The sequence below is a fragment of the Coniophora puteana genome (assembly GCF_000271625.1).
Source record: "Coniophora puteana RWD-64-598 SS2 unplaced genomic scaffold CONPUscaffold_6, whole genome shotgun sequence".
Taxonomy (NCBI): Eukaryota; Fungi; Basidiomycota; class Agaricomycetes; order Boletales; family Coniophoraceae; genus Coniophora; species Coniophora puteana.
Genome location: NW_006913058.1, coordinates 1869083 through 1891047, shown reverse-complemented (window position 1 = coordinate 1891047; position 21965 = coordinate 1869083). Strand labels below are relative to the sequence as shown.

At 50.6% G+C, this 21965-nt stretch overlaps 8 protein-coding genes across 8 annotated transcripts; 6 read left to right on the top strand and 2 right to left on the bottom strand.

Annotated features, from left to right (window-relative positions):
• Positions 1–319: 319 nt before the first annotated feature.
• On the top strand, positions 320–1287 carry CONPUDRAFT_165606 (uncharacterized protein; the record flags this gene model as incomplete). Its single annotated transcript, XM_007770615.1, has 4 exons — positions 320–383; positions 442–717; positions 769–876; positions 934–1287. The coding sequence occupies 4 exons, from the start codon at positions 320–322 to the stop codon at positions 993–995; spliced, it is 510 nt and encodes a 169-aa protein (XP_007768805.1). The 3' UTR covers positions 996–1287.
• Positions 1288–4345: 3058 nt separating this feature from the next.
• CONPUDRAFT_73198 (uncharacterized protein) lies at positions 4346–7227 on the top strand (the record flags this gene model as incomplete). Its single annotated transcript, XM_007770140.1, has 13 exons — positions 4346–4398; positions 4493–4570; positions 5000–5083; positions 5227–5247; positions 5440–5456; positions 5507–5558; positions 5655–5755; positions 5814–5929; positions 6216–6303; positions 6610–6718; positions 6754–6815; positions 6866–6975; positions 7126–7227. The coding sequence occupies 13 exons, from the start codon at positions 4346–4348 to the stop codon at positions 7225–7227; spliced, it is 993 nt and encodes a 330-aa protein (XP_007768330.1).
• A 1555-nt stretch (positions 7228–8782) lies between these two features.
• Positions 8783–10201, top strand: CONPUDRAFT_137400 (uncharacterized protein). The gene is made up of 4 exons (XM_007770614.1): positions 8783–9085; positions 9142–9337; positions 9414–9604; positions 9671–10201. Exons 3-4 carry the CDS (start codon positions 9562–9564, stop codon positions 10081–10083), a joined length of 456 nt encoding a protein of 151 aa, XP_007768804.1. The 5' UTR covers positions 8783–9085; positions 9142–9337; positions 9414–9561; the 3' UTR covers positions 10084–10201.
• A 1155-nt stretch (positions 10202–11356) lies between these two features.
• On the top strand, positions 11357–12788 carry CONPUDRAFT_82390 (uncharacterized protein; the record flags this gene model as incomplete). The annotated part of the gene is made up of 5 exons (XM_007770613.1): positions 11357–11387; positions 11448–11453; positions 11510–11607; positions 11663–11937; positions 12106–12788. A coding segment is annotated over one exon (153 nt), but the record flags the coding sequence as incomplete, so codon positions are not given.
• An 840-nt stretch (positions 12789–13628) lies between these two features.
• Positions 13629–14493, top strand: CONPUDRAFT_137399 (uncharacterized protein). Its single transcript, XM_007770612.1, has 3 exons — positions 13629–13868; positions 13923–14200; positions 14256–14493. Exons 1-3 carry the CDS (start codon positions 13841–13843, stop codon positions 14295–14297), a joined length of 348 nt encoding a protein of 115 aa, XP_007768802.1. The 5' UTR covers positions 13629–13840; the 3' UTR covers positions 14298–14493.
• Positions 14494–15487: 994 nt separating this feature from the next.
• On the bottom strand, positions 15488–17284 carry CONPUDRAFT_124600 (uncharacterized protein; the record flags this gene model as incomplete). Its single annotated transcript, XM_007770611.1, has 2 exons — positions 16051–17284; positions 15488–15987 (listed from the first exon to the last, which is right to left on the bottom strand). Exons 1-2 carry the CDS (start codon positions 17036–17038, stop codon positions 15488–15490), a joined length of 1488 nt encoding a protein of 495 aa, XP_007768801.1. The 5' UTR covers positions 17039–17284.
• Positions 17285–17555: 271 nt separating this feature from the next.
• On the bottom strand, positions 17556–20005 carry CONPUDRAFT_104843 (cytochrome P450). Its single transcript, XM_007770610.1, has 10 exons — positions 19916–20005; positions 19391–19752; positions 19287–19330; positions 19147–19228; positions 19006–19085; positions 18647–18951; positions 18494–18592; positions 18417–18427; positions 18184–18363; positions 17556–18121 (listed from the first exon to the last, which is right to left on the bottom strand). Exons 2-10 carry the CDS (start codon positions 19709–19711, stop codon positions 17645–17647), a joined length of 1599 nt encoding a protein of 532 aa, XP_007768800.1. The 5' UTR covers positions 19712–19752; positions 19916–20005; the 3' UTR covers positions 17556–17644.
• Positions 20006–20115: 110 nt separating this feature from the next.
• On the top strand, positions 20116–21965 carry CONPUDRAFT_82387 (uncharacterized protein). Its single transcript, XM_007770609.1, has 2 exons — positions 20116–20470; positions 20542–21965. The coding sequence occupies exons 1-2, from the start codon at positions 20240–20242 to the stop codon at positions 21907–21909; spliced, it is 1599 nt and encodes a 532-aa protein (XP_007768799.1). The 5' UTR covers positions 20116–20239; the 3' UTR covers positions 21910–21965.

Below are 21965 nucleotides of genomic sequence, written 5' to 3'. Positions count from 1 at the left end.
AAGGTGATTCTTAACGGTCAAAGCGTCGACCTCGCTATACCATATAACCATGGCCAGCTACGCGTCGAGCTCTTCATCACCTCTCTTCTACCTTCTCTTACCAACTCAGACCAGCTTTCAGCCAGCTCTCATCGAAGGATCTTTGTCCTGCGTCGATAACGTCCTACATACAACATCGGAGGCCTGGTTTTCATTAGGCTACCTGCCACTCATACATCACTCCTCCTTGGCAGCGCACGCGTCACCCAACCGAGCCCTTGTTCTCAATTAAGCAACTTTCGACATCTTTGGGAACGAACACTTGAAGGGGCATTCAAGCATGGCATCTTTCGTCACATTAGTCGCTGACATCAAGGTCGTTGTCTCTGTTGTGTTAATTTTTGGTGCGCCTTGTTCTTGATTTACATGGTATTGGTACTTAAGCCAGGCTGTCGTCGCTAGGCTTGTTCTATCTCGTTGTCTTCGTGTGCCACGGGGTCGACCGTCGGTCGCATCAACGTCGCCGACGTTTCCTCGACCTTGAAGCCACCGCCAATGAAAGCGCTGAACAGGTACAAGACAACCAACACACCGAAGATAATGTCCAGACTCCTGCCCCGGCATACGATTCAGAATGCCCTCCTGCGTACACCGTCGAAGACGCGCACCCCATCGCCGGCAGCATTCTCTCAGCGAACATAGCCGTTGACCACACAACTGCGATGGGTCGACACCATGGTAAGCCTATTTGTATCCGTGGCGCGTCAAGATGCTGAAGATGTGTATTAGAATCTAGCGCTCTAGGCCTTACCGGTCTGGAGGTTGATATGGGTCCTCGTGCCGCAACGGAGCTGGCTTTCATGTCACAGGAAGATGAAGAGGATGGCACGGATCTGGGTGCGTACATCTACAGATCTCAGGATGCCACTTTATCTGACAGCGTTTTTGCGCTAGGTGAACTCAGCACCCTGGAGGCTCTTGAATTAGACGAGCTCGACGCGTCGGTTCTCGAATGATCTCGAACTATTCTATTTGCACATCCATTCAATCACGCGGGGAGCGCTGGCTACGCCAATCAAGGCGTTCGCTTCTCATGTTTTCTCCCATCATCATCATCGTCATCGTCGTCTCGTTCATATATCCACACATTTTCTTTGCATTTTCCATTCTCTTTTCTGCTTAGAACAGCTGCATATCGCATATCTCATTCCCACTAACACATGTGTTTACGATTTCATACCACCGTTATTTCTAATATATCGTTAGCGTTACCCTATGTTTACTATCTAATCTGTGAAATAAAACAAGATCAATAACCCCACAACAACCATGCTTGTTGTGGAATGCAGGTCGGACGTAGAAAAGTAGGAGCGCAGGTGACTGCGGCATGCCCATGCAGACAAAGGGAGACCCAAAATCACGAGAGCGACGGTGATTGCAAACAGCATCGCGCGCAAGGAACGGAGCATAGTCTTGGTCTCCGCTGATCAATTGGATGCGCTTCCAGTTCTCAGACACTGACATCACTCGGATTCCTGAAACCCCGCCGAAACTTTGGGGCAACAGGGTCCTTTGATTCGTCTTACCACTGCTGGTATCAATAAACCGACAGAGCGGTACAACCTCAGTTTGTGCCAGCGCCGACCCCATACAGCATATCACTCTGAAAGACATGTTCGGGCCGACATATCTAGAACCGATCATCGTGTGACTGAGCATGCCCTTTTCAGCGTTAAGTGGAGAAGTGTGGTTCTTCCCACGAGGGGCCTCTCCCACATCGGATCACGGACAGGGAGCTATGTCTTTGAAGATCGCCAGAGCTCCCATCATGGGTTACTCTCAATACAAAAATGGGCTATGACAACGATCGAAACCTTACTCGGTGATTGTCCCGGGATCGAAGCAACCTCGTATCATTCACTCAACACCGTCCGCCACTTCTTAACGGCATTATGGAGCAGTGTCTCGAGGCGCCAAACAACTTGCTCCTTGGATAAACCTACTGCCTGCCCTGAACACTAGTAGTTAGCCTTCTTGAAAGCTTGATGCATGCCGACGAATGATTCGATCTGCAGGCTTCTATTGCTTCTAAATATTCTACGCTCAGGGAATACATTCCCACGCAGATTTCTGACACAATTCAGTTTAAGAATACGACTAGGGTTTATGTGAGATTATCTGTCATTTTGGATGGCTTACTTTGGCGAATCGAGATCTAACCAGCTGGGACTCGATCGATGAACACCGTGACACCGCCCCTCCGCCGCTCGGCAGATTTTCCATTACTGCGCTTTGCAATAAAACGCGGAATCGCGCGCGTTGTCCAGGTCGGACCCCAGAAGCGACGTGTTATTCTCACGCTCGTGGAGATGCTCGCTCGCACTAGCTCACACGCGACTCGTGTCGCGTGTTGGGGAACTCAAGAAAGTCAACAGCGCTACTAGTTTACGGGGTCTCTCCGGAAAGTTCCGACACGCGGCTTCATCCAAAGTTGCGATTCCGCGTTTTATTGCAAAGCGCAGTAAGCAATGATCGATGATCGGCGCTCGGATGCAGGTCTCTCCGAGTCTCTCGGGAGCCAACTTCGGGTTTATCTAGAGCTCCGCGAAGGGTACCGGTAAACTCCCACAGGACTTGCTCCAGCATACAAAAGATGTTGGAATGTTGTGATCTATAGTCTGGCTGAGACACATTTTTGGGTGGCAGAAGATCCACACGGCAGCGGTGATCTGGAGATGTAATTTCGTCGTGTCATCCTCTAGAAACCTTAAGCTTAAGCTTGGCTGGCCTCATCGGCACCATCCTCCCCGGACCTACGCTATGCCCTTGAATGACAAGCGGCGACTACTTCTTCAGCTTCAACCTTTGACAATAGCTATTTCTCTCGACTCTATTTTGAACATAGGTGGACGTTCGCGTAGGCACGCATCACCCTACAACATCGTCCCTAAAAGTAAAGCATCTTCCCCCCCAAAAAATGGTACGAAGACAAATTGGCCTGGTCAACCGTGTCTGCACATGCTTGAGGTAAGCATCCAGTATGCATCTAGCGAATAGTACCTTTCCTGTACTTTTGGATAACAATCAAGCTATCTTTAGAATATTATTCCCGTGCGAATACAGGTTCTTGAACCCGCTCGAGTCATGTTGGTTGATATGTGGTTGTCCATTTGCATTCTTTGATTCCTATCCTACCAGGGATGCTTAGTCTCGTCATTCGAAAGTCTGGCACATTAGCAAAATCGATTCTTTCAACGCTTGGTCAGTAAAGAAACCATCCTGGAGTCCGAGTCGGGATGGTGCGCGTCGCGCCCCCCGTCCTATCAGCCCTACCTTCTCCAACACTATCCTTCACTTGAATGGGCCTTTGTTCTTGTCTGAGCGCAGACTCGGACCGGCACCAGGCTTGTGCACAGTTTTAAAAGGACATAGATCTTTGTCCTTATTTGACCAGCTGCTCGGCATCAAACATGTGGTGGCTGTTTTATCCCTTTATGGTGCGCCTTGTTCCTCCGTCTGCGAGGCGATGTAGTACTTAAGCCTCGTTGGCGTTGCCGCTGGGGTTACTCTCTCTTGTCCGTCTCGCTCTCTTATACTTGACATGGTCGTATCACTAATGCTATTACCAAACCTCCCCCAACGCCTCCCCCAACGCGAGAAACAGCACCGAAAAAGGCGATGACACCCATGATGGTCAACACGCCGAACAAACTCCGCCACATGCCTACGCCAGCTTGCCCGCATACAGTTTGAACGACGTGCATTCCCTCATAAATCCACGATGATATAGCTAGGAGTTGCAACGAGGCAACCGCTTGGTTTACCAGTAAGGTGCTGCTTGATTGAAATGGGCCATCGTACTGACACTCTCCTACAGACGTAAATGCTGTCGGCTCTGGCGTCAAACTGACGTACGACCTTGCGTTAGCAAAGTGTTGGAGAAATACAGGCCAAAAGATGAAAAGGAGAGTCCGATGTCTCAGGTAAGTCCACTTGGTATCTGAACGTTGTTCTCTCTCAGAACATTCTCTCCTCGGAACTAAAGTTCGTGCAATAGACTCATCAAGCCTGCGCGGGCTCAGTGAAGTCGGTCAAACACAAATCTGACCTCACCACCCCTTGCTCTTGGTCGCCCCCACTCATTGTTGAACCCGTATATTTCTTTCTCGGGTACTGTAATATTCCGTTCATTTTCACTTGTCATTGCAGTTTTGTTGGCGTCTCTGTATAACCTCGCACTTGTTGTCTTCCCTCTGTTGATATTTGTTTGTTTCTCAATTGATTTATGTCTATGCCTCGAAAACCAGCTATTAAGAGGTGTCTTTTGTTTCTTCACGACTGAGCTCGAGCACTTATAGATGTGGTCATGTTCTCGCTGTCTCCTGTGGAAAACAAGCGTCAGCGAAAAACGTCTCGGCGGTCAGTCTAGTCAGACAAACCGGGAGTGAACTACTCGATTGATGGGAATACCGTTCCGCAAAACGTGTTGATGGCATTTGACCTTGGTTGGAAGCTGGGAGATCAGAGACATGGCGAGGCCTGCCTATTCTGCTCTCTGCGTGCCGAAGGATACGAAGCGGATATCCAAAATGTAAGTTCTAATCGGGCCATCGCGCGGCAACAAAGAAGACACCGTCTAGATTTGTTGAAGCGTAGCCTGATGTGGATCACCGGCCGTGATTGAAATCATTGAGATCTATGAAGCTAGTCACGCTGGAAACAACATATGTAACCTAAAACCCTCTAAGGTTCGACGCTGAGGCTCCGTCGGAACACCAGTAGGAATTAAGCTCGATCACCAATAGCCGCGCCTGAGAGCAGTAGAAGAAGGTCACGAAGGCGCCCAGGGCACCGCTCGGCGGGCCGGATGTTCATTGGTTTGGGGCGTCTCAAGGTCTCATTCGCATCGGTTGGCAGGTGCAGTGATACGGGACGCGGTCAAGCTCGAGTCCCAAAATTTGATACCCGCGGAAGCAGTACTTCCTAGGATTGGCTTAGATCTGCTCCAACCGATCTATAGCCAACCTCACTCAGATTCGTCCCTTTCCAGAGAACATGCACTAGCCATGACCGGACCCTCGGCACTGTACCAGAATGGAAAGAGGTGTGCTTCTTTCGACTTGGGCACCGCCAGTGTGGAAGTACCTGGCCCTCTTCCAGGCATGAAACATTATTGTACGACTCGTTTGAGGCGCCTCGACCTCAGGCCTCATGTATAGTCGACCGCACACTCGATCGACCCTATAGGCCACTCAAAGCGTTGGCTCTGTCCGTCTCCGTTCCCCCGTTCATCTTGCTCTTGTCTTGCGCGTAACCGAGCAGATATAAATTCTCAAAAACATTCCCCTCATGTCCTCTATCGCTTTCCCAAATCCGACTGTTCAAAGGCCAGTGGATCCCCACAAGCTCTCCCGCCATACTTCGCTCTGTCGGTGAAGAGACTTCTCCTTCCTTTGCCAGCCTAACATCTCAGACGTGTGAGCTGTCTCTGTCGGTCATTATGCGATGTTTTCACTGCCCTCCACAGCCAATGACACAGCGGACCTCAAGCTTCAAGCGTCTCGTCTCGGACCCTTTCCGTGAGTGCTTAGCCCCATGATGGTGACTGTGTACCCGTCAACGGCTAATCCATCACCAGGAAACACCATTACCGCCATCTTTCACTTTATTTCCAGCGCTGTCGGAAGGTCTAACGACGCGAGGGACGCGCCTTGGGGTGCTCCTCCCCGTGGGACTCATTCCGCCGAGTATAACGTTGTATACGACAGGGTTGAAGGTATGCCGCTGCGAACTTCGCCAACGCACGCTATAGATGGATATTTACAATCCCACAGAGCAGCCAGACGCCCTCGGTCTCAGCAACAGGCAGCCTGTTGGCGCGCCGCGCGTCGTGAATACAGGCAAGACGATTCTCAGATACTACGACCCTGAGCACGAGTCGGCTACCCAGGTGAGCTTTCATTGACTCCTTTGGAACAACGGTTAATCAGAGTTGAAGACGCGTGACGTGTGCCGCCGTTAGCACGGATGCAGGCCATTTCGCTCTTCCGTTTATGAGCGACTGTGCTCATCTCGCGGTTAACCTCCGGATGGGCGGGCGTCTTCTGGGTCCTGTGTCATATATTCTATGGCCGTATAGTAACATGTGTGAACTTCGCTATAATGATTACATGATTTTCCTTTGCTTTGAAGTTGTGTGATAACTGCATATAATAGAGTACATTATTTGTGCAGAGGAAGAGATAATTGCGACAATGGCATTTGGAGAAATTCAGTGTGTTGCATTGTATCCAGCTGGGGAAGGGCCCGCTACTTTTTGGGCAGGTAAAATTTCGCTTGTTCCGCGTTCTGTCAGTCGTGGGAGCGAAGTGTGACGCGTGCGCAGCTGAGTCCTCGACCGTCTTCGTGCTGCTACCCACTCCTGTCGTTCCGGACCTCCATTCCGCAGGCCAGCTCGCAAAAACGAACATTTAAGCAAAACATAGAGGTAACGTAATATAAAGGGTACTTATATGAACGTCAAGACCTTCTCTGGGATGTTAGCTTTCGCATCTCATCCCTGTCACAGTAGCCATAGAACGGCGATAGTTTTCTCCATACCATAAATTTCAACCCACCCTGTCCAACCAGTGTCTGGGTTGGCCTATGCCACACCAGCATTGATTTACGATGTGTGTAATCTGCTTGGAAAAGCAGGAGTAGTTGTGCATAATTCCATCAATACGTACGATGATACACGGTATATAGCGACTGATAAAAATCTCTAATCAATAGTTGTCCACAGGGACCCGCAGGGATCCACCACGTCGGCATGATCACGTCGAGACCTAGTTGTGGTCTTTTGAGAATAGTCTGATGTTTTTTCGTGTTCCTGAGTATCATGTAGTCGCAAAGCGCGTGCCTACACCTCTGCCCACGAGCGCCATGTCCAGGGACCGGGATTGGTTCCAGCGTCTGAAGTCGGATACCGGCATGGGAGAAATTAGAACTCCGATTGTATGTGCCTCTTTAATTTTTAGTTCCCACGCCTCGTCGCTTGCCCTTCGACTCGAACCCCCACAGCATCGTGTGCTTGCAAGCTACACATTATAGCAAGCATCCTCATCCCATGCCTCATACTGGATACACTCATATCTTATAGTATAGATTTATGAGGCACGCATACAGCGCTCTCTGGCCGTCGGTACCCTTTATGGTCTTCCACGTTACGGGCCTGCGGACTTCATCACCCTGACACAATACTGTTGAGAGAGAGGAAGCGTCCAACAAGTGTGTAAAGCTTCGTATTACATCCCGCTACTCACTAAATTACTAGTTGGCTCTGTTCGCATAGACACACTCCCTTTCTTAACCGGAATTATGCCCGAAGGCCACGCAGCACCGAGCTTCCTGGTCCTCGTATGCTCCGAATCCTTGCTGTCGTGTCCAAAGTAGATCTGAGACTTCGGACGACGTCCTGATGGTTCTAACCCTGGTCATGTTCTCTTGTACAGTGGGGAATATGAGGCCGTGGCAGCACCTCCGGTGGCCATTCTGCTCCCTTTACTAATCGTATACTGACGTCTCAACCCTAGCAAAACTGGGGGCTGACACAGACTTTGATCCGTCTTTCTCGAGCATTTTGCGTATTCATCCTTTGACTTTGTGCTTTGGGCGAGCGACGGTATATTGACTCATTTCCGATATTTTTCGAATTACCCTTTGTCGCCTATGCGGTTCCGTTGTCTAATTAAGTTTTGAACGTACCAACACTGCTTTGTATTAATAGTTCTCAACTGAGTATATATGCACCGAAACGACGTTCGTGAGAGTCCCTTTGATGGGCTCTTGGGTCGGACTTTCCCTCCTCGCCCTTACCTTAGATATCCCTGTCCTCGGCCAGCGGGGCGTTCTCAAGAGGTTATCTGCCACTTCATTTGGTAACAATGGCGCCTTACTGAAAATCCATGCCATGCGTCAGAGGTTTTGATTGCCCCCGTGCCACTTAAAATGGACACGTCCGTGCCGATTGTCTTCTACGCGGCCTCCACCCGAGGTCACCGTGCTCATCTTCAATGAAGACCGGGATCTCCGCCGCTTCCATCCACAATGCTCATTTCATTTAGTCTTATAGTAGCGTAAGCGCAGTATCTGGTCACCTACTCGCCGTCTCCTCCCAAATGTTGGGTCGGGCCTCTTGGCTTACTTCCACCGACTGACATGCGAGTGGCATGCCACGCAGCCCATTATAACAATTGGAAGCGGAAAACTCTATTAGAACCTCGGAAATTATTACTAAAGGCTGTGAGCACAGGGCCATATCGAACGATCGATGCATTTGAGTGTTGCCGCCAGAGTGACTGAGGCCTGGGAGCAGTGGCTACAAAGCTGTAAATCGGATGGGACCGGCGGAAAGTTGAGCGCTCCGGAACAGGTCTTAAAGTCTCAATGATTTCCGTATTTGTCGTGAAGTTAGGGTTACGCGTACGCTCAAACTTTTAGACTAGGACATGCTCGATGTTAATGTGTCAAGTCTATGGGTTTCGGAAAACTGTGATACACCGCCAGCTTTTGGCTTTCAGTCCAGCTTACCATGTGGCCTATGTACATCGTGAACTCTATTGTATAGACCATTTCGACTAGCAAGGGCTGTCCACGCAGATGGGTTGCACTTCGCTGCCTGTGATTGGCTCGTGAACGATTTCAACCCCGGAATAGTGTTAGGGGCTAGGCTAAACAAGCAGATCAATGATTTGTAAGCAGGACCCTGCCTCTTCCTCGTACTGAGTCGGGTTCTCCGTTGTATCCCGCCTTTGGGAGGTTTGCTGTAGATTCCACCATCATTGTTCCCAGCTTGGAGCTCCAACGATTTAATCTCAGCTATAAAGTCGCGACCTCGTTGCATTAGCTGACTTGTTCCTCCAGGCCCTCGTTACTCGCATAGGGACACATCTCGCCACCCCGCATTTACGCATTAGCTTGGTGTCCCCGGTGCGCAGCACGCGCCTCATCCGGGGTGAGAATAGCATCGAGTACAGATGTTCAACCCTGTCCCTGTGAATCAGCTATCCCTGATGACACGGCGGAGGAATGGAATCGATACGCGACGCGTTTTTGTTGTTATTTGGTGGGTGATGATCTTGCAGCGGGTTCTTTTTCCTTATCAAAGCTGACTCGACACAGTTTTAAATTAGAATAGGGCTGTATTTTGCTCATGCGCCGCGCGCGTCCCGTATTTTGCCGCCTTCGGGGTCCAAGGTTTACGGCAGATGCAGAGAAACGGCATTATGCGAGATCGGATTCCAAATTGGGACTGCGAGGTTGTAGGCCGTCTTGGAGGTGTCCAGGCGAGGGCGGGCTCGAGGGTATATAAACCATGGTATGTTTTCCTTGCCATTGGCTTCTATTTGCTCTCATCCTCCAGCTCTCCCGGTGGTTCTGTCGCCTCATTCAGTTTTTTTACCGCACTCACAGTCATCTCATTCGTTTGTTCGACCAAGACGCGTCGTCATTCCTCCAATATCCATTACATCCCACAAAACCATCCGTCCGAGCGCGCACATTGTCCACGGCACTTTCAACACGGTAAAGGCACCTTTCTGAATGACCAGCCACACCATTAAGGCAAATGCCAACCATACTCTGTGTAGGTCGTTCCGACGTCCATGCCACCGTTCTCGTTTGATGTTTACCATAACTCTCGTGTGTCCAGCTATCCTCGCCTTTATTCTACGCGTCATTCTCTGTTCTAGATGCCCCAAACGGAGCGCCTTGAATGTTGCTGAGGGAGGTCAGGCAGATCAACAGTGTACTGACTTGCTGGCAAGACCTACTACAGCAACACGCGGGCCCGCTCCTTCGCCATGCACCGTTGCAAACCAAGAAACACCGGGGACGCCACATGCGATTCTGTCCCCCCAGGTCCAGCCGATTCAACCTGCTCCCATCTCCCCGAGTCGACCGATCCCCATACAGGATGCAGAGGCTCGTCGTCCCGTCAGGCGCGAAGTAAGGTTCATCCTGCCTGGGGAAGTTGGCAGCGTAGGTTTCGAGTCGCATGCGTCTTCCATCAGCAACAGCTTGGATGATAATGCCGAAGATTTGTTGTTTACGATGGAACTATGATTCTCTGAGCGGGCTATCCCTCACTGTTCATTACACTCAATCTTAGTCTAATTTTCACGTTCTCTCTTTGTCATTTACTACGTACCCCAGTTCTTTCCCTCAATCGCCCTCTGACATTACTATATTGTCTTTATGATACACCCTAACATTCATACACTGCGTGTATGATATTTGTAATCGGTCAAAATGAAGACGCCATATCTAGTAGTCACGACGCGTTGTTGTGTAGAGGAGAGTAAGGCTTGTCCTACAGTTGAACGCTACAACATGAGGATCTGTACGGCAGGTAAATTAAGAACAAGGGGAACGATTTCTATTGGATAGACGGACTTTAGCTTTGTTGACGCTGAGACTCACAGCCGTGGGTTGTTTCCATGTTGTCATTGACTTTTGTTCAGTTGGCAGCTTCATCACATGGTAGCTGATCTTTCCATGAGCTTCCTTAGTGTTCTCAGCGTCCTTGGTATCATTCGTTCATCAAAGTCAGCTGCCTAAGCTTATTCCCGCCCCATTCTTTGGGGACGTGTTTCGACGATTGTCATACGCGGACTGTTAATTAGGTATTCGCATTCTTCCGTACAGCGTGATTAAGTTTATCGCAGGGCGTAACAAGATTTTTACCGCACTATTGGAACTCAAATGAAGATATCAGAGTCTCAGGTACCGTAAACTAGGTTCCGGAGCCCCGTAAGACATAAACACGTTTCGAAGGTATATCCGGGTGATTACCGGGTATACCACGTCATTCGGATCAATGGCGACTTTTCGGCGATGAATTATTTGTGATCAAAGTCCGTGCAGAGTCTATGCAAGCGACCCATGGAAGTCGAAACGTGTCCTGCTTGCACTTTTAGGAAGGTAGTCGAGAAGGCATACCTGTCTGGAAGGGCGGACTGCACACACCAGCTAAATATAAGAGAAAATGATCGGGTCAAACATGCCATATCCAGCATGGCAGCCTCGGAGCGGGGTTCTTAGTATAAAAAAAGGCAAACGTGCCTGCTTTCGGATTTCCCCTGCTCCTCGTTTTCCATCATGCACAAATGAGCATGTCTACAGATCCGGACTCATTACTCGTATATTCAAAACTTCTGCCCGCTTTTATTTGGTTCTCTGTTTGTGGTATTGATGAGATCCCCTTCAGATCAGATTTGCTCTCGATCTGGACATCCTCACCCTTTTAGGGCCATACTCCCGGTGATATGATAACGAACCCTAACCTAGCGCTTCCTTCGTTGCCATCCTTCCCTCCCCTCCCTCCCCTCCCCGTTTTCGCACCAAGGATCCCCGCGTCCGCAGAGCTGGTACGTCGCTCAAATTCTCTAACGTCAACACTCACTTATTTCAGCCCTCCCACGAGGCAGCTTTAAGTGCGTACCACACTCCATTGCTGTTGGGCTATGAACTCACGAATACCTGACGATAGCACTCTCCCGACTTCGTAATGGTGATCTCCGTCTCTATTCCTTCTCCCGACTTTTCCCCATATCGCCCCTGTCCTCCCTACAGATGCAGGATATACAGGTACGCTCTCGCTCGAATACCTAATATCCCCCAACGATAAAAGTATCCATCATAGACCCGAACTCGTCGGTCGTGAACGCATACTTGATCGCGGATAGCTCGGGTCCCGTCTTCCGGCGCACCCTCTCTCATTCCAGGCACCTTGGGCAGCCCAACCATGGCCAAGGCTTTGCTCTCACGCCGCCCGTCCGCACCTCGCGTTTAGCGAGCTCATCCCCGCGTTTGAAGCACGCGCCAGGGTGTCCTGTTTGCGTCAGTGTGTACCGCTGTATATCTTGCACTCCCCGTACTATTATAGGCAGGCGTTTCGCAAGATGTACAATGATGCTGGTACGTCTTTTGCTTGCAGACTTATACCCTTTAGTGACGTTGCAGCTTAATTATATATTTGCCGTCCGGTGTTAGGCTTCGAATCGGTGAGCACTTTTCTACATATTTGGATTTGTTTCACTTGCTGTGCATACATCTGCTCACGTCGGAGCTTCTGTCGTCACGCAGCGTCTCTTTGACTGTTTGACCGCGGATCGGTGCTGTTTCATCGTTTTTAAACTATCTTTCCACAAGTCGAATCGGGAGGGTCGGTCTGCGTGTCTGACGCACACGCCGATCCGACGTGTCGCGACAAGTCCTATCTCGCTCGTGCGTAGCTAGCTTCTCAAATACTGAAGTAGTAGGATTACCTCATGCCGGAGATGTTTTGCTCCTCTGCGTCACATGCTGCGCACGAGCCATCTTAGAAACTGGGAGGCAGGTTAGGAGGTGGGTGTCGGTCGGTCGCCCTCCTTCGTTCCAGGGTATTTTTCTCGTGCCCTCCCGCCATCCCCATCGAGCTCGTATTTTTTCCTGCCTAGATACGTCGAACTTTGTTGTTTCTGTTCCCGGTTTTTCTTCTTCTTTTTTTTCGCCCCCATGTTATACTTATGTCGGGTTATTCATCATATATTGTAGTCTGCTCCACGTAATATTCTCGAGCTCCCGGTCAGCCTGGGAGTCGCGGCGCTTCTACCTCTTGGTGGCGAACCAGCTACCAACTGCGACCCCGATCACTCCCCCATGGTATCTTCAGTATCCGGCTTATATCGCTCCCATTCCCTTTCCACGTATAGCCACCGTAGGGTTCCATTGCTTGCCTCTATTTCTGACTTTAATGATCGTCTCTTACAAAGGTGATGTCGCGTTCACGTGGAGGTGCATATTACTCAGTTACTATAGTCTGCTCATCGTAGGTTATTTCTATTGAATGTTCAAATTGTCTCATCTGCAATGTATGTTACTTTGATGCTGACTACATTGCGTGACGTCTTGGCGTATCAAGGGTCTCCAAGCTTTACTAGCTTTATAGGTGTCGCATAAGATGTCTGATTTAACCTTGATGGGCGCAATGTGGTCGCACCTTGATAACTACCGTCCTTGGCATTGCCATCTGCTGTTCGTTTTCGAAAGGAGATACGTCTTGGCTAATTCGGTCACTAATCCCATGTTTATACATAGTTTAAAATTCCGTGCATTGTGCTTTTCCCTCCGCAAACGTTATGCCAACGTTATGCTAGACTTCATGCACTGAGAACACTCGGATTCTGCGTTAATCATAAATGAGTGCCTTCAACGTTTTGGTGATTGCGCCAGTGCACTAGGAAGATGATCATTTCAGCACTCTGATGGGACATGTTACCCGTATCTTCAGCTTCAATGTTTTCCCCAGCTTATTTTTGCTCCTATTTGGCAGCGGTCACAGGGTTAGGGTTAGGATGGGTTATTGTCCTTTGTCTTCATGTTATGTAGTAGGCAAAAGTTCACACATATTCTATTTGTTCATGTCCTCGCCCATTAGAGCTAGCATTAAACGATGCCGTAGCGGAGCACGGCATGTCTTGTACCTTGATTCCAATTTTGGAAGATTGATGGTTGAGCACGTCTCGTTCCCATCTTGTGATTTGTCTTTCATATAATTGATACTAATATTAGACAGCAGCGCAAAGGGAGAGTTTACCTATCGAAAGATCTCGGTCAATCGTGTTGCGCTCACGCTCGCACGCGACGGGTCCAGCGCGCAAATGAGCTCGTCGAAACGAGAAAGTACAAGCCTTCAATCCTTTTCCTCCTCATCCACCTACCATCGGCCCGCATAGCCCTCCATCTCAGAGCATCGCAATTTTTGTGCTAGCAAGACGAGTCACGATATCCATACTACAGCGCTGGGCTCAAGCAACGTGTAAGGGGATACAGCATCTCGATGCCAAAGGCCAAACATAGCAAGCCTCGTATGTCAGCCCACTCCGTCATATTGTACATCCATACTATCTTACTGTTCATAGTCAAACGCAGCTACGTTAGCTATACAACACCACTGAAAGATAAAGTGTCTCAGGCTGTCATGAGAAAAGCAGCTCTCAAGGAGAGAAAGATCAGCTCTCTCAGTGTTGATCTTTCAGCGACGTTGAGACACTACCGTACAGAGTACGAAGCCAAGAATTTATCATCAGCGGACCTGCAGTCATTAAGCGAGGAGGAGATATACGCAATGACGCGTGCAAACACACGGGCTAACGCACAGGAGAAACATTCCTCTGGAGCTATACGTGCGTTTAGAAAGGTGAGACCTTTGACTTCAACTGATTCGTATGACTGACACGCATCACACTGCGAAGGCGTGTCGTGATGCCGTCAAATCAAGAGAGCAAAGAACATAGTCTCCTACTTTTGTGATGCTCATTGAATCCTATTCTTGACACACCACTCAGTCTATAGTCGCCTTTGTTGAATCTAACGGATGAACGATCTATTTCAACCTTCCTTACATTCCTATTAGTACTACATTATCACCATGATTTCCTTACCGTTGACCCATGCTAGCCTCTATGCTCATCAAATAATTACTACTTTCACTGCTGAGTCACTTCTATGCATAACGCACCCTTCTCGACACAATCATCACGGATGAAACCCATCTATGGTTTGATATAAAGAAGGCATACCTTATCCTTCTTTTCGACTTCGCCATTCACGAGGAAACTATGCATCTCAGAGTCAGCGAGATACTCGCGATCCGTGTTTGATGGTCGTATTCAATGAGAGCTTTCCGCACCCATTGTTGCTCGTTTTCGGGAGCTGCGATCGTCGGTAAAGTTGGCTGATGTGAGAGAAGACGAGACACATGTCTGATGCTACGCCACACTTTTGGACTTTGACAAATTTGACCGTTCTTCCCAGTTCACCGCAGCTGTAGATCTTTGATTGTTTCCATCTTTGATTTTCACAGGAGAGATGTTGTTAAGGGTCCTTGGTGCGCCGCTTTGGCCGGGGCCCGTTGGATACTTTGACTGTGGAGGTAAAATGTAATGGATTTGAAGATGATGGCCGCTGCGGAGTTCCGCCGCTCGAGGGTCTCGAGGCCCGCGTCGGATACCGACGGTAATTGCAAATCAGAGTGCTTCTTTTGATTACCTTCGGAAGCATCCGAGCAACCGTTCCAGTGCCTGGTTCTCTCCGCCTTGATTATTCTTTCCCTGACAACACTTATTCGCGCCTTCTCTCGTACATTTTTAGATAGCGTCGTCAGATAGCTCTTTTCGGCAAGGCAAACACTCGGACTCAAGTCGAACTACACATATTGATGATATTGCCACTTTGGGTGATTAGTTTGTTGGATTGAAGAACGGCACCTTCACTCGACCCAGTTCGAAGGTCGCGAGCGTGTCCGATAGTCTAGCGAATCATGTCAAGTCGTATGGAACCTACACGTTAAGGCCGTTAATTTGAGTGAACAGAGGAAACAAACGAGACTAGACGAACCTGCACGAGGTGTCCACCGAACCAAAGCCTAGATGTCAAGATGATTAGTCGTAAGTACAAAATGATGGGACGGAAGAAAGAGATGAACCTAGTTGAAGACCGGGTAGAGGTTGGCATTGGGGAACTTAGCCTTGATGATGAGCCAGAGCCAGAACATCGGTGTAGCATAAGTGATATCCGACGACTCCGTCTTGCCAGACCCGCCAGTAATGAGGCCACCGAATTCGCCAGAGCCGGAGGCGATCATCGATCCGGAGTCTCCGCCTTTGGAGAACGCGCCTGAGCCGTTGTCGTATGGGAGAATTGCCCATTCAATCGAATCCCGGTGAGTCTGGTTGGAGAAGTATTCGCGCGCATAGGAGAAGAACCTGGAAGCACGACCAATCGTGGTGCGGGTCGTAAGGCCGTGCTTGATAACGAAGAGGCAGTTTTCGCCTTCGTGATCCTTCATGTCGGGATGGCGCATGCGATCTTCGGCAAGAATGCCCCTGAGCTCGAGGAGGCGTTCATCTGGGTATTTGAAGCCGAACGGCGCGTCCTTGCGAGGATTCATCTTGTTTTGGAACTTGGCAGCCTCGATCTCCGTCCCTAAATATAAACAGTTATATCGGACGCATTTAGTGGAAAAAAAAGACAAAGGTCAGCACGCACCTAAGTCGATAACGTTCCCCTTAAAGTTAGGCAAAAACTTGGCCTTGTCGAGTTTGACGACGCAAACGTCCTTGGCGAAGCCATGCGGGCCGGTACCGACAGTGATACCAGGCGACCAGACAACATGACCGATCACACGCTGGCTCGGCTTACCAAAGTCCTTCTTCGTCTGCTCGTAGAGCTCCTGAAGCTCGTCAATCGCGTCGGTCGTCTCCTTCAGCAGCTCCCGAGTCTTTGTCAGCTCCTTCTTCGCCTTCTCAGCGGCAGGGTCATCACCTGCCACCCTCCCCTCCAACCTCCCGATCGACCTCTCGTGGATTTCCGCCGCAGTGCCAAGGACTCCTATCTGGATCTGGACGGACTTGAGGTAGTCGTCCCATGCCTTGGTTCCCATGAGGAGGACTTCCTTACGAGGCCCTCTGGGGTTGTAGGTGTAGTCGGAGTTGTCCTCATCTGTGGGGAAGAGAACATGACGGGCCGTAACACCATAGAGGTCGTCGCCGTCCTTGAAGTAGAAGCCCATAGTACCCTGGAGGTGGGGCGTCTTCGCGGAAGCGATAGGAAGTCCAAGCGCAGTAGTGAGAGGATCAATGACGTGCCTAATTGCATCCAGGTCCGAGGCGGGTTCGTAGAGCTCTACACCAGCTGAGCGCCTGAACACCGATTCCCGGAATTCGATGTCGACAGCTGTAATGCCCTCGTCATTGAGGAGTGCAAGTATGGCGTTGGCTGAGTTGGACGCATCCTCAACGGCGAGACTATCGGGAAGAACGCCGACCCAGATCACGACAGGAGTGATAGAAGCAGGTGTTTGTTGGTCCGGGACCGTGCGGAAACGGACGAGGTCGATGGTCGAAAAGCGGACCTGCTGCTTGTCGAGAAGGCCACGAACCCTGGGACAGACATCCTCCCATTTGTCGCCAAGCTTGTGGTCATAGACCGGATAAAGATACTTCAAGCGACGATACGCCTCTGGTCCCTTGGGCATGATAAAGGGATCCTTCGACGTGCGATAGACCAGCTTGGGAGGGAAATAGGAGATCCCCGCATAGTAGAAGGTGGCCTCGACCTTGGAGATAGTAACGTTGGGAGGAGAGCCGGAAGAGACGCTCGAGGCGTATTCGTCGTAGAGACTGAGGTCGGAGAAGTCCGTTTCGGTGACTGAGAGGGTAGGGCCCTGGCTGTTCTGCCTGGCTTGCGCGATACATTATTGGAGGAATGCCGAGGAAATCACTAGACGGGTATACGGGCAGGTCAGTATAAAAGGATAGTAGTAAAACGTGAAAGAACTCACTTGCTTTAGTCGAGTACAATTCTCTGAAAGAGTCGACGCATAGAGTCTGTTGGGATCTGACTGAGGGAGTTGGGTTGAGTAGTTTGGCGGATGAGCTCGAGCGCGTTGACCCTATGCCTGAGCTTCCCACGGGTCCCATGTTTGGAACATAGGCTGAAATTGACGACACACTCATCCTTACATGGTCTGACGTTTTTTCATCTCGATCCATGGTAAATGCTTCGTCATAGGATGAATGGCTTGAACAAATCTCCATAATGGCTTTCCTGACCATTATACATACAAACATACGGCACCTCATCACAACCTCGTAACCCTCAAGGGCAAGTCCACCTTCTCCTCGCCCACGATCCTCGGGCGCGCCAAAATCCCCCTTGCAATCTCCACCTCCGCCTTCTCGTCTCGCATCTCGAACTTGAAGTTCCGCACGAGCGTGCACAACACCGCCTTGAACTCCGCGAGCGCGAACGCGCGCCCGAGACACATCCGCGGGCCGTCCGCGAACGACAGAATGTGCTTGTATCCCTGTATCTCGCGTGCGCGGTACGCTGGGTCGAGCCCAACGATCACACCGCCCACGTCTGAGTTGGAGTTGGCATTGAGCCACCGCTCAGGGACGAACCGCTTAGCGTCGGGCCCCCAGAGCTTCTCGGAGCGGTTCATGTGCTCGATCGAGACGGTCACTTGGGTCCCCTTTTCGATTACGACGTGATCCATAAGAGTGCCATAGGCGTCGGTGATGGGCTCGCTGAGCGGAATGATGTCGCCTTCGGTTGCCTGTGGGGATGCGGCCAGAGCGTGAATATACGATTACCGATACCGATGTCGGAGTCACTTACGATGCGCGTGGTCTCCTGAGCAGGCGAGTGGACCCGGAGGATCTCACAGACGACGGCGTCAAGGTATGGGAGCCCATTGGTGAGCTGCTCGTATGTAGGGTCATTGCCGGAGAAGTGCAAAAGCTCGCCCCTTAACTTGTCTTGGATAGATTGGTTTTGTGCGAGTTCAACTAATGCCCACTTGGCGCAGTTAGTGTCGTGTCTGAACGAATGTAATCATTGTTAACACTCACAGACAAGCTAACTGTAGCGACAGAAGAGTGCACATCAATTTGCTTCACTCTCCATAGACCAGCAATCCGATACGTACTTGAAGTAGTTTCATATCCAGCAACGAGAAGCAACTTAATCTGTGATAGCACTTCGTCCTCGGACATGTATAGCTCCGCCCCTTCTGCACGCGACTTGACTACATAAACACCATAAGTGAGCAACAGAAAGTATGAAAGAAACCGACGCTTACTAAGGAGCCCGATGACCGACTTGTCCTCCCTCCCGGGCATCAACCCCATCTTCTCCTGGCGCACTCGTTCAATGAGCTCCTTTGCCGCAGCTTCAACAGTGCTGTTAAGATTCTTGAACAGCTGGAGCATATTAGTCGGAACGTGCTTGAGAGCCGGAAAGATGGGGCCAAGGATCGTGACCGCGATCGCAGCGAGAGACGGCTTCGTCGAAGTGAACCTATCGAGAACGTCTGCAACGTCCGAGTGCTTGCCATCGATGGTGCCAAAGTCGTGCGAGAAGCCAGCGATGCCGATGGAGTCGAGTCTGCAAAGAATGGTCTCAACAAGGCGTAGGCGGACCTGAAGTAGTCACACTCACGATACACGGCTCATCCAGCCTTGGACTTCGATGATGCTGCTGTCTGATTCTTCAAGAATGGATGTCCATGCATCGGTTACCTACGCACACGATGTGAGCGAGCTTAAATTCAAGGGTCCACGAAGTAGATATCCGACGTACCTTGTAAGCGGAATCGTAAAACGTGCCCGTGACATTTCGGATAGCTGCGTTGCTGAAAGCAGGCGTCATCGCTTTGCGTTGTCTAAATTGCGGCCAGCTTGAGATTGAATCTATAGGACGTGTGATAGGGAGTGACGCACCGTTTGTGACTGTCGCCCACAGCGATGATGAGACTATCCCCTGTCTATGGTTACCAGCGTCAGACATCGTTTTTGACGGACATTGACAAGGATGACGAGCGTACCGAAGCCTTGAAGAAGCTTTTAGCCACTTCCTCCTTGTCGTAGCGCGCCGTCTCATATTGATAGAAGTGCGAAACGGCCTTCGGATCGCATAACACGATGCCAGACATGCCGAAAGTCGTAGGAAGCGCATATACGGATCCGTACTCCTTCTCCCAGCCCTCGAAGAGAGAACCTGCGTCCTTGCTAGCAAGGAGCATGTGGCCTTGGCCAAGGAACCAGTTTGCACGGGGCGGGCCTCTGAGACGCGTGCCGACGAGGTAGCGGCGCGTCAATCGAGAGACCCTGAGGAAGAGCCATACACTGGCAGAGACGAGTACCATATCTAGGGTGCGCAGGGTTTGCACGGACCGTAGAGGGACATCTAGCGAGAGAGGGAAGAGGTTGTTAGAGATGTGGGTAAGCATGATAATGAGGAAGGATGAGGGACTCGAGCGTTACACAGGGCCTTTATATACGCCCAGAAACCCAGGATCTGGGAGCTGAAGTCGGCGACACGAGTCCGACGTGTCACGGAAATTACTCACCTCAAAAGCTTTTGCATCAAGCCGTCGGAGCGCTGTACGAGGTCTTGGTGCAGCGCGCACTGTAGATTGACTTCCGCATGAGATGGTGACGGTTTGTGGTAAAGTTATCGGTGCTTTTTGTCGTCCAAATTTGGATGAGCTGGTGTCCAAGGCGAGCAAGGGTGCAAGACGGGCATTTTCCCACGTTTCACCAATCCCCCCACTTTCGCCTGGCATAAGTTCAAGTGACTGGGGCTTACTCTTTTTGCCAGCTCGTGCAACTTGAAGAAGGACTTATCCCCAGTATAAAAGTTTCGCCATTACTCTAAGGACCCATCGCTTCCCATGGAAGCCTGCGTAGGCATAGCAGAACTCCGCTTACTCATAACACAGTGTGTAGAAGATAACCGGACTCTTTCCAGGCTTGCAAGAGTAAACAAGTCGTTCAGGGAACCTGCCCTCAACGCTCTCTACGCCAGCATCGACTCCCTTCTTACCTTGGTCAAAACTCTACCACCGGACTTATGGGAGCTTCGGGAGGATGGTAGTAAGCGCGACCCGAGATGTCATTCAATCGTGAGTCAACTCTGTCACACCTGATTCCCCCGCCCAAACGCTCAACACGGTTCAATGCGATCCTTCGACAGCGGTTTACCCGTCGGATGTCGAGCAGAGACTGGGACGTGCTACTCTCGTACGCGTCCCGCGTCCAGAGCGTCAAGGAGCAGTTCCCTAGAGGATCTGGCGAGCCCGGAGTCATCCTTTCAAGTGGTGTCTACGACTCGCTCAGTCGGTGCCCTTTTCCGCACCTGTTCCCCAACCTCCGAGCGCTGGACGTGCGTACGGCGGGATCAGAAAGCTATACGTGGCTTGTGGGCATTTTCCTTGGTCCATCGCTGCGGAAGCTGAAACTTTACACGTCGGCTGCTCATGACGCCGACGATGAGACGTTGCTCGAGTACGCTCCGCGTATCGCAGTGATGTGCCCTCTGATGGAGGAGATCACTGTTTTGGCTTTCGTGCGCCGGGAAACGCTGAGCCTCGCCAGGTCTGAGACAGTTTGCGCGTGGAAGCATTTGCGCAGTGTCAATTGGGGACCCGTGGATGACTCTATGCTTGCGCATATGAGTGTGCTTGAGCGGTTCAACTCACTCACGGTTCCCGTCCACAGCAAGTCGCGGTGGTTGGCTTCCGACACGCGTTTCTCGCTCAGGGAGCTTACATATCTCGCGCTCAAGACAGACTCCGGAAAGACAGCGGTGCGAGCACTCGAGCGTCTCCTTGGTTCCCCCCCTCCTTCATCCCCTCCGTCCACCTCCAATCAGCCAGCTAAACTATCTCGATTTATCTGTACGACGGTCGAGCTCAAGGCAGTTTCTAAGCTCACGTCCTCTTTGACCCGTCTATGCTCTGATAAAGAAAGCATCCTTCTCGTCTGGCTGTCCGACGGGGACTTGTTCGGCTCAGACCTCACAAGAAAGCACTCCACCGATTGGCTGGATGGTATCAACGCTCTATCGACCTTTCAAAACCTGCGCATTCTCCGTGTCTGGTACTCCAAACAGCCCTTGAAAGTATCTGCCAAGCAGCTGTGCGACCTTGTTGCGAACTGGCCTCGTCTAAAGTGCCTGTCGTTTGGCAAACTCGAGAACCCCATCAGCTTCGTCTCGCTCGTTGAGATTATACAGATCCTCCCACGTGCCTTCGAGGTTGTCGTTCCTACCATGATAACACCACTGGATACGACCGGCGATGTGTTCAAGAAGGACCCAGAAATGGTGGTACCAGTATTCCGGCGGATAAAGAAGCTGTGTCTTCATTATCAGCACGAGGGGGACAAACCGAATCTTCAAACTGTCGAGTCGGTTGCGGACTTGCTGTGTTACGTGATGCCGGGCCTGGTGTCGGTTCAGCCCGTAGAGGAGTACAAACATGAGCACAAGAAGTACTGGGAGAATGTGGTCCAGGCGATGTTGGCGGAACATGAGCGCGTACGTGCCATAGAGGAATCATAGTACTTATTCTATATAGCATACGATCCCGAGGTGGAATCTCAGCCCTGACATACGGA

Excerpts from the sequence above, each read along its gene's own strand:
- CONPUDRAFT_137400 (XM_007770614.1), top strand. The coding sequence starts at position 9,562 with ATGACCAGCCACACCATTAAGGCAAATGCCAACCATACTCTGT. Across the intron at positions 9,605-9,670 it reads AAATGCCAACCATACTCTGT|CTATCCTCGCCTTTATTCTA; the intron begins GTAGGTCGTTCC and ends TCGTGTGTCCAG.
- CONPUDRAFT_137399 (XM_007770612.1), top strand. The coding sequence starts at position 13,841 with ATGCCAAAGGCCAAACATAGCAAGCCTC. Across the intron at positions 13,869-13,922 it reads GGCCAAACATAGCAAGCCTC|TCAAACGCAGCTACGTTAGC; the intron begins GTATGTCAGCCC and ends TACTGTTCATAG. Across the intron at positions 14,201-14,255 it reads CTATACGTGCGTTTAGAAAG|GCGTGTCGTGATGCCGTCAA; the intron begins GTGAGACCTTTG and ends CACACTGCGAAG.
- CONPUDRAFT_104843 (XM_007770610.1), bottom strand. The coding sequence starts at position 19,711 with ATGGTACTCGTCTCTGCCAGTGTATGGCTCTTCCTCAGGGTCTCTCGA. Across the intron at positions 19,331-19,390 it reads AAAGCTTCTTCAAGGCTTCG|ACAGGGGATAGTCTCATCAT; the intron begins GTACGCTCGTCA and ends TGGTAACCATAG. Across the intron at positions 18,122-18,183 it reads CTCAGGAGACCACGCGCATC|GCAACCGAAGGCGACATCAT; the intron begins GTAAGTGACTCC and ends GCATCCCCACAG.
- CONPUDRAFT_82387 (XM_007770609.1), top strand. The coding sequence starts at position 20,240 with ATGGAAGCCTGCGTAGGCATAGCAGAACTCCGCTTACTCATAACACAG. Across the intron at positions 20,471-20,541 it reads ACCCGAGATGTCATTCAATC|CGGTTTACCCGTCGGATGTC; the intron begins GTGAGTCAACTC and ends ATCCTTCGACAG.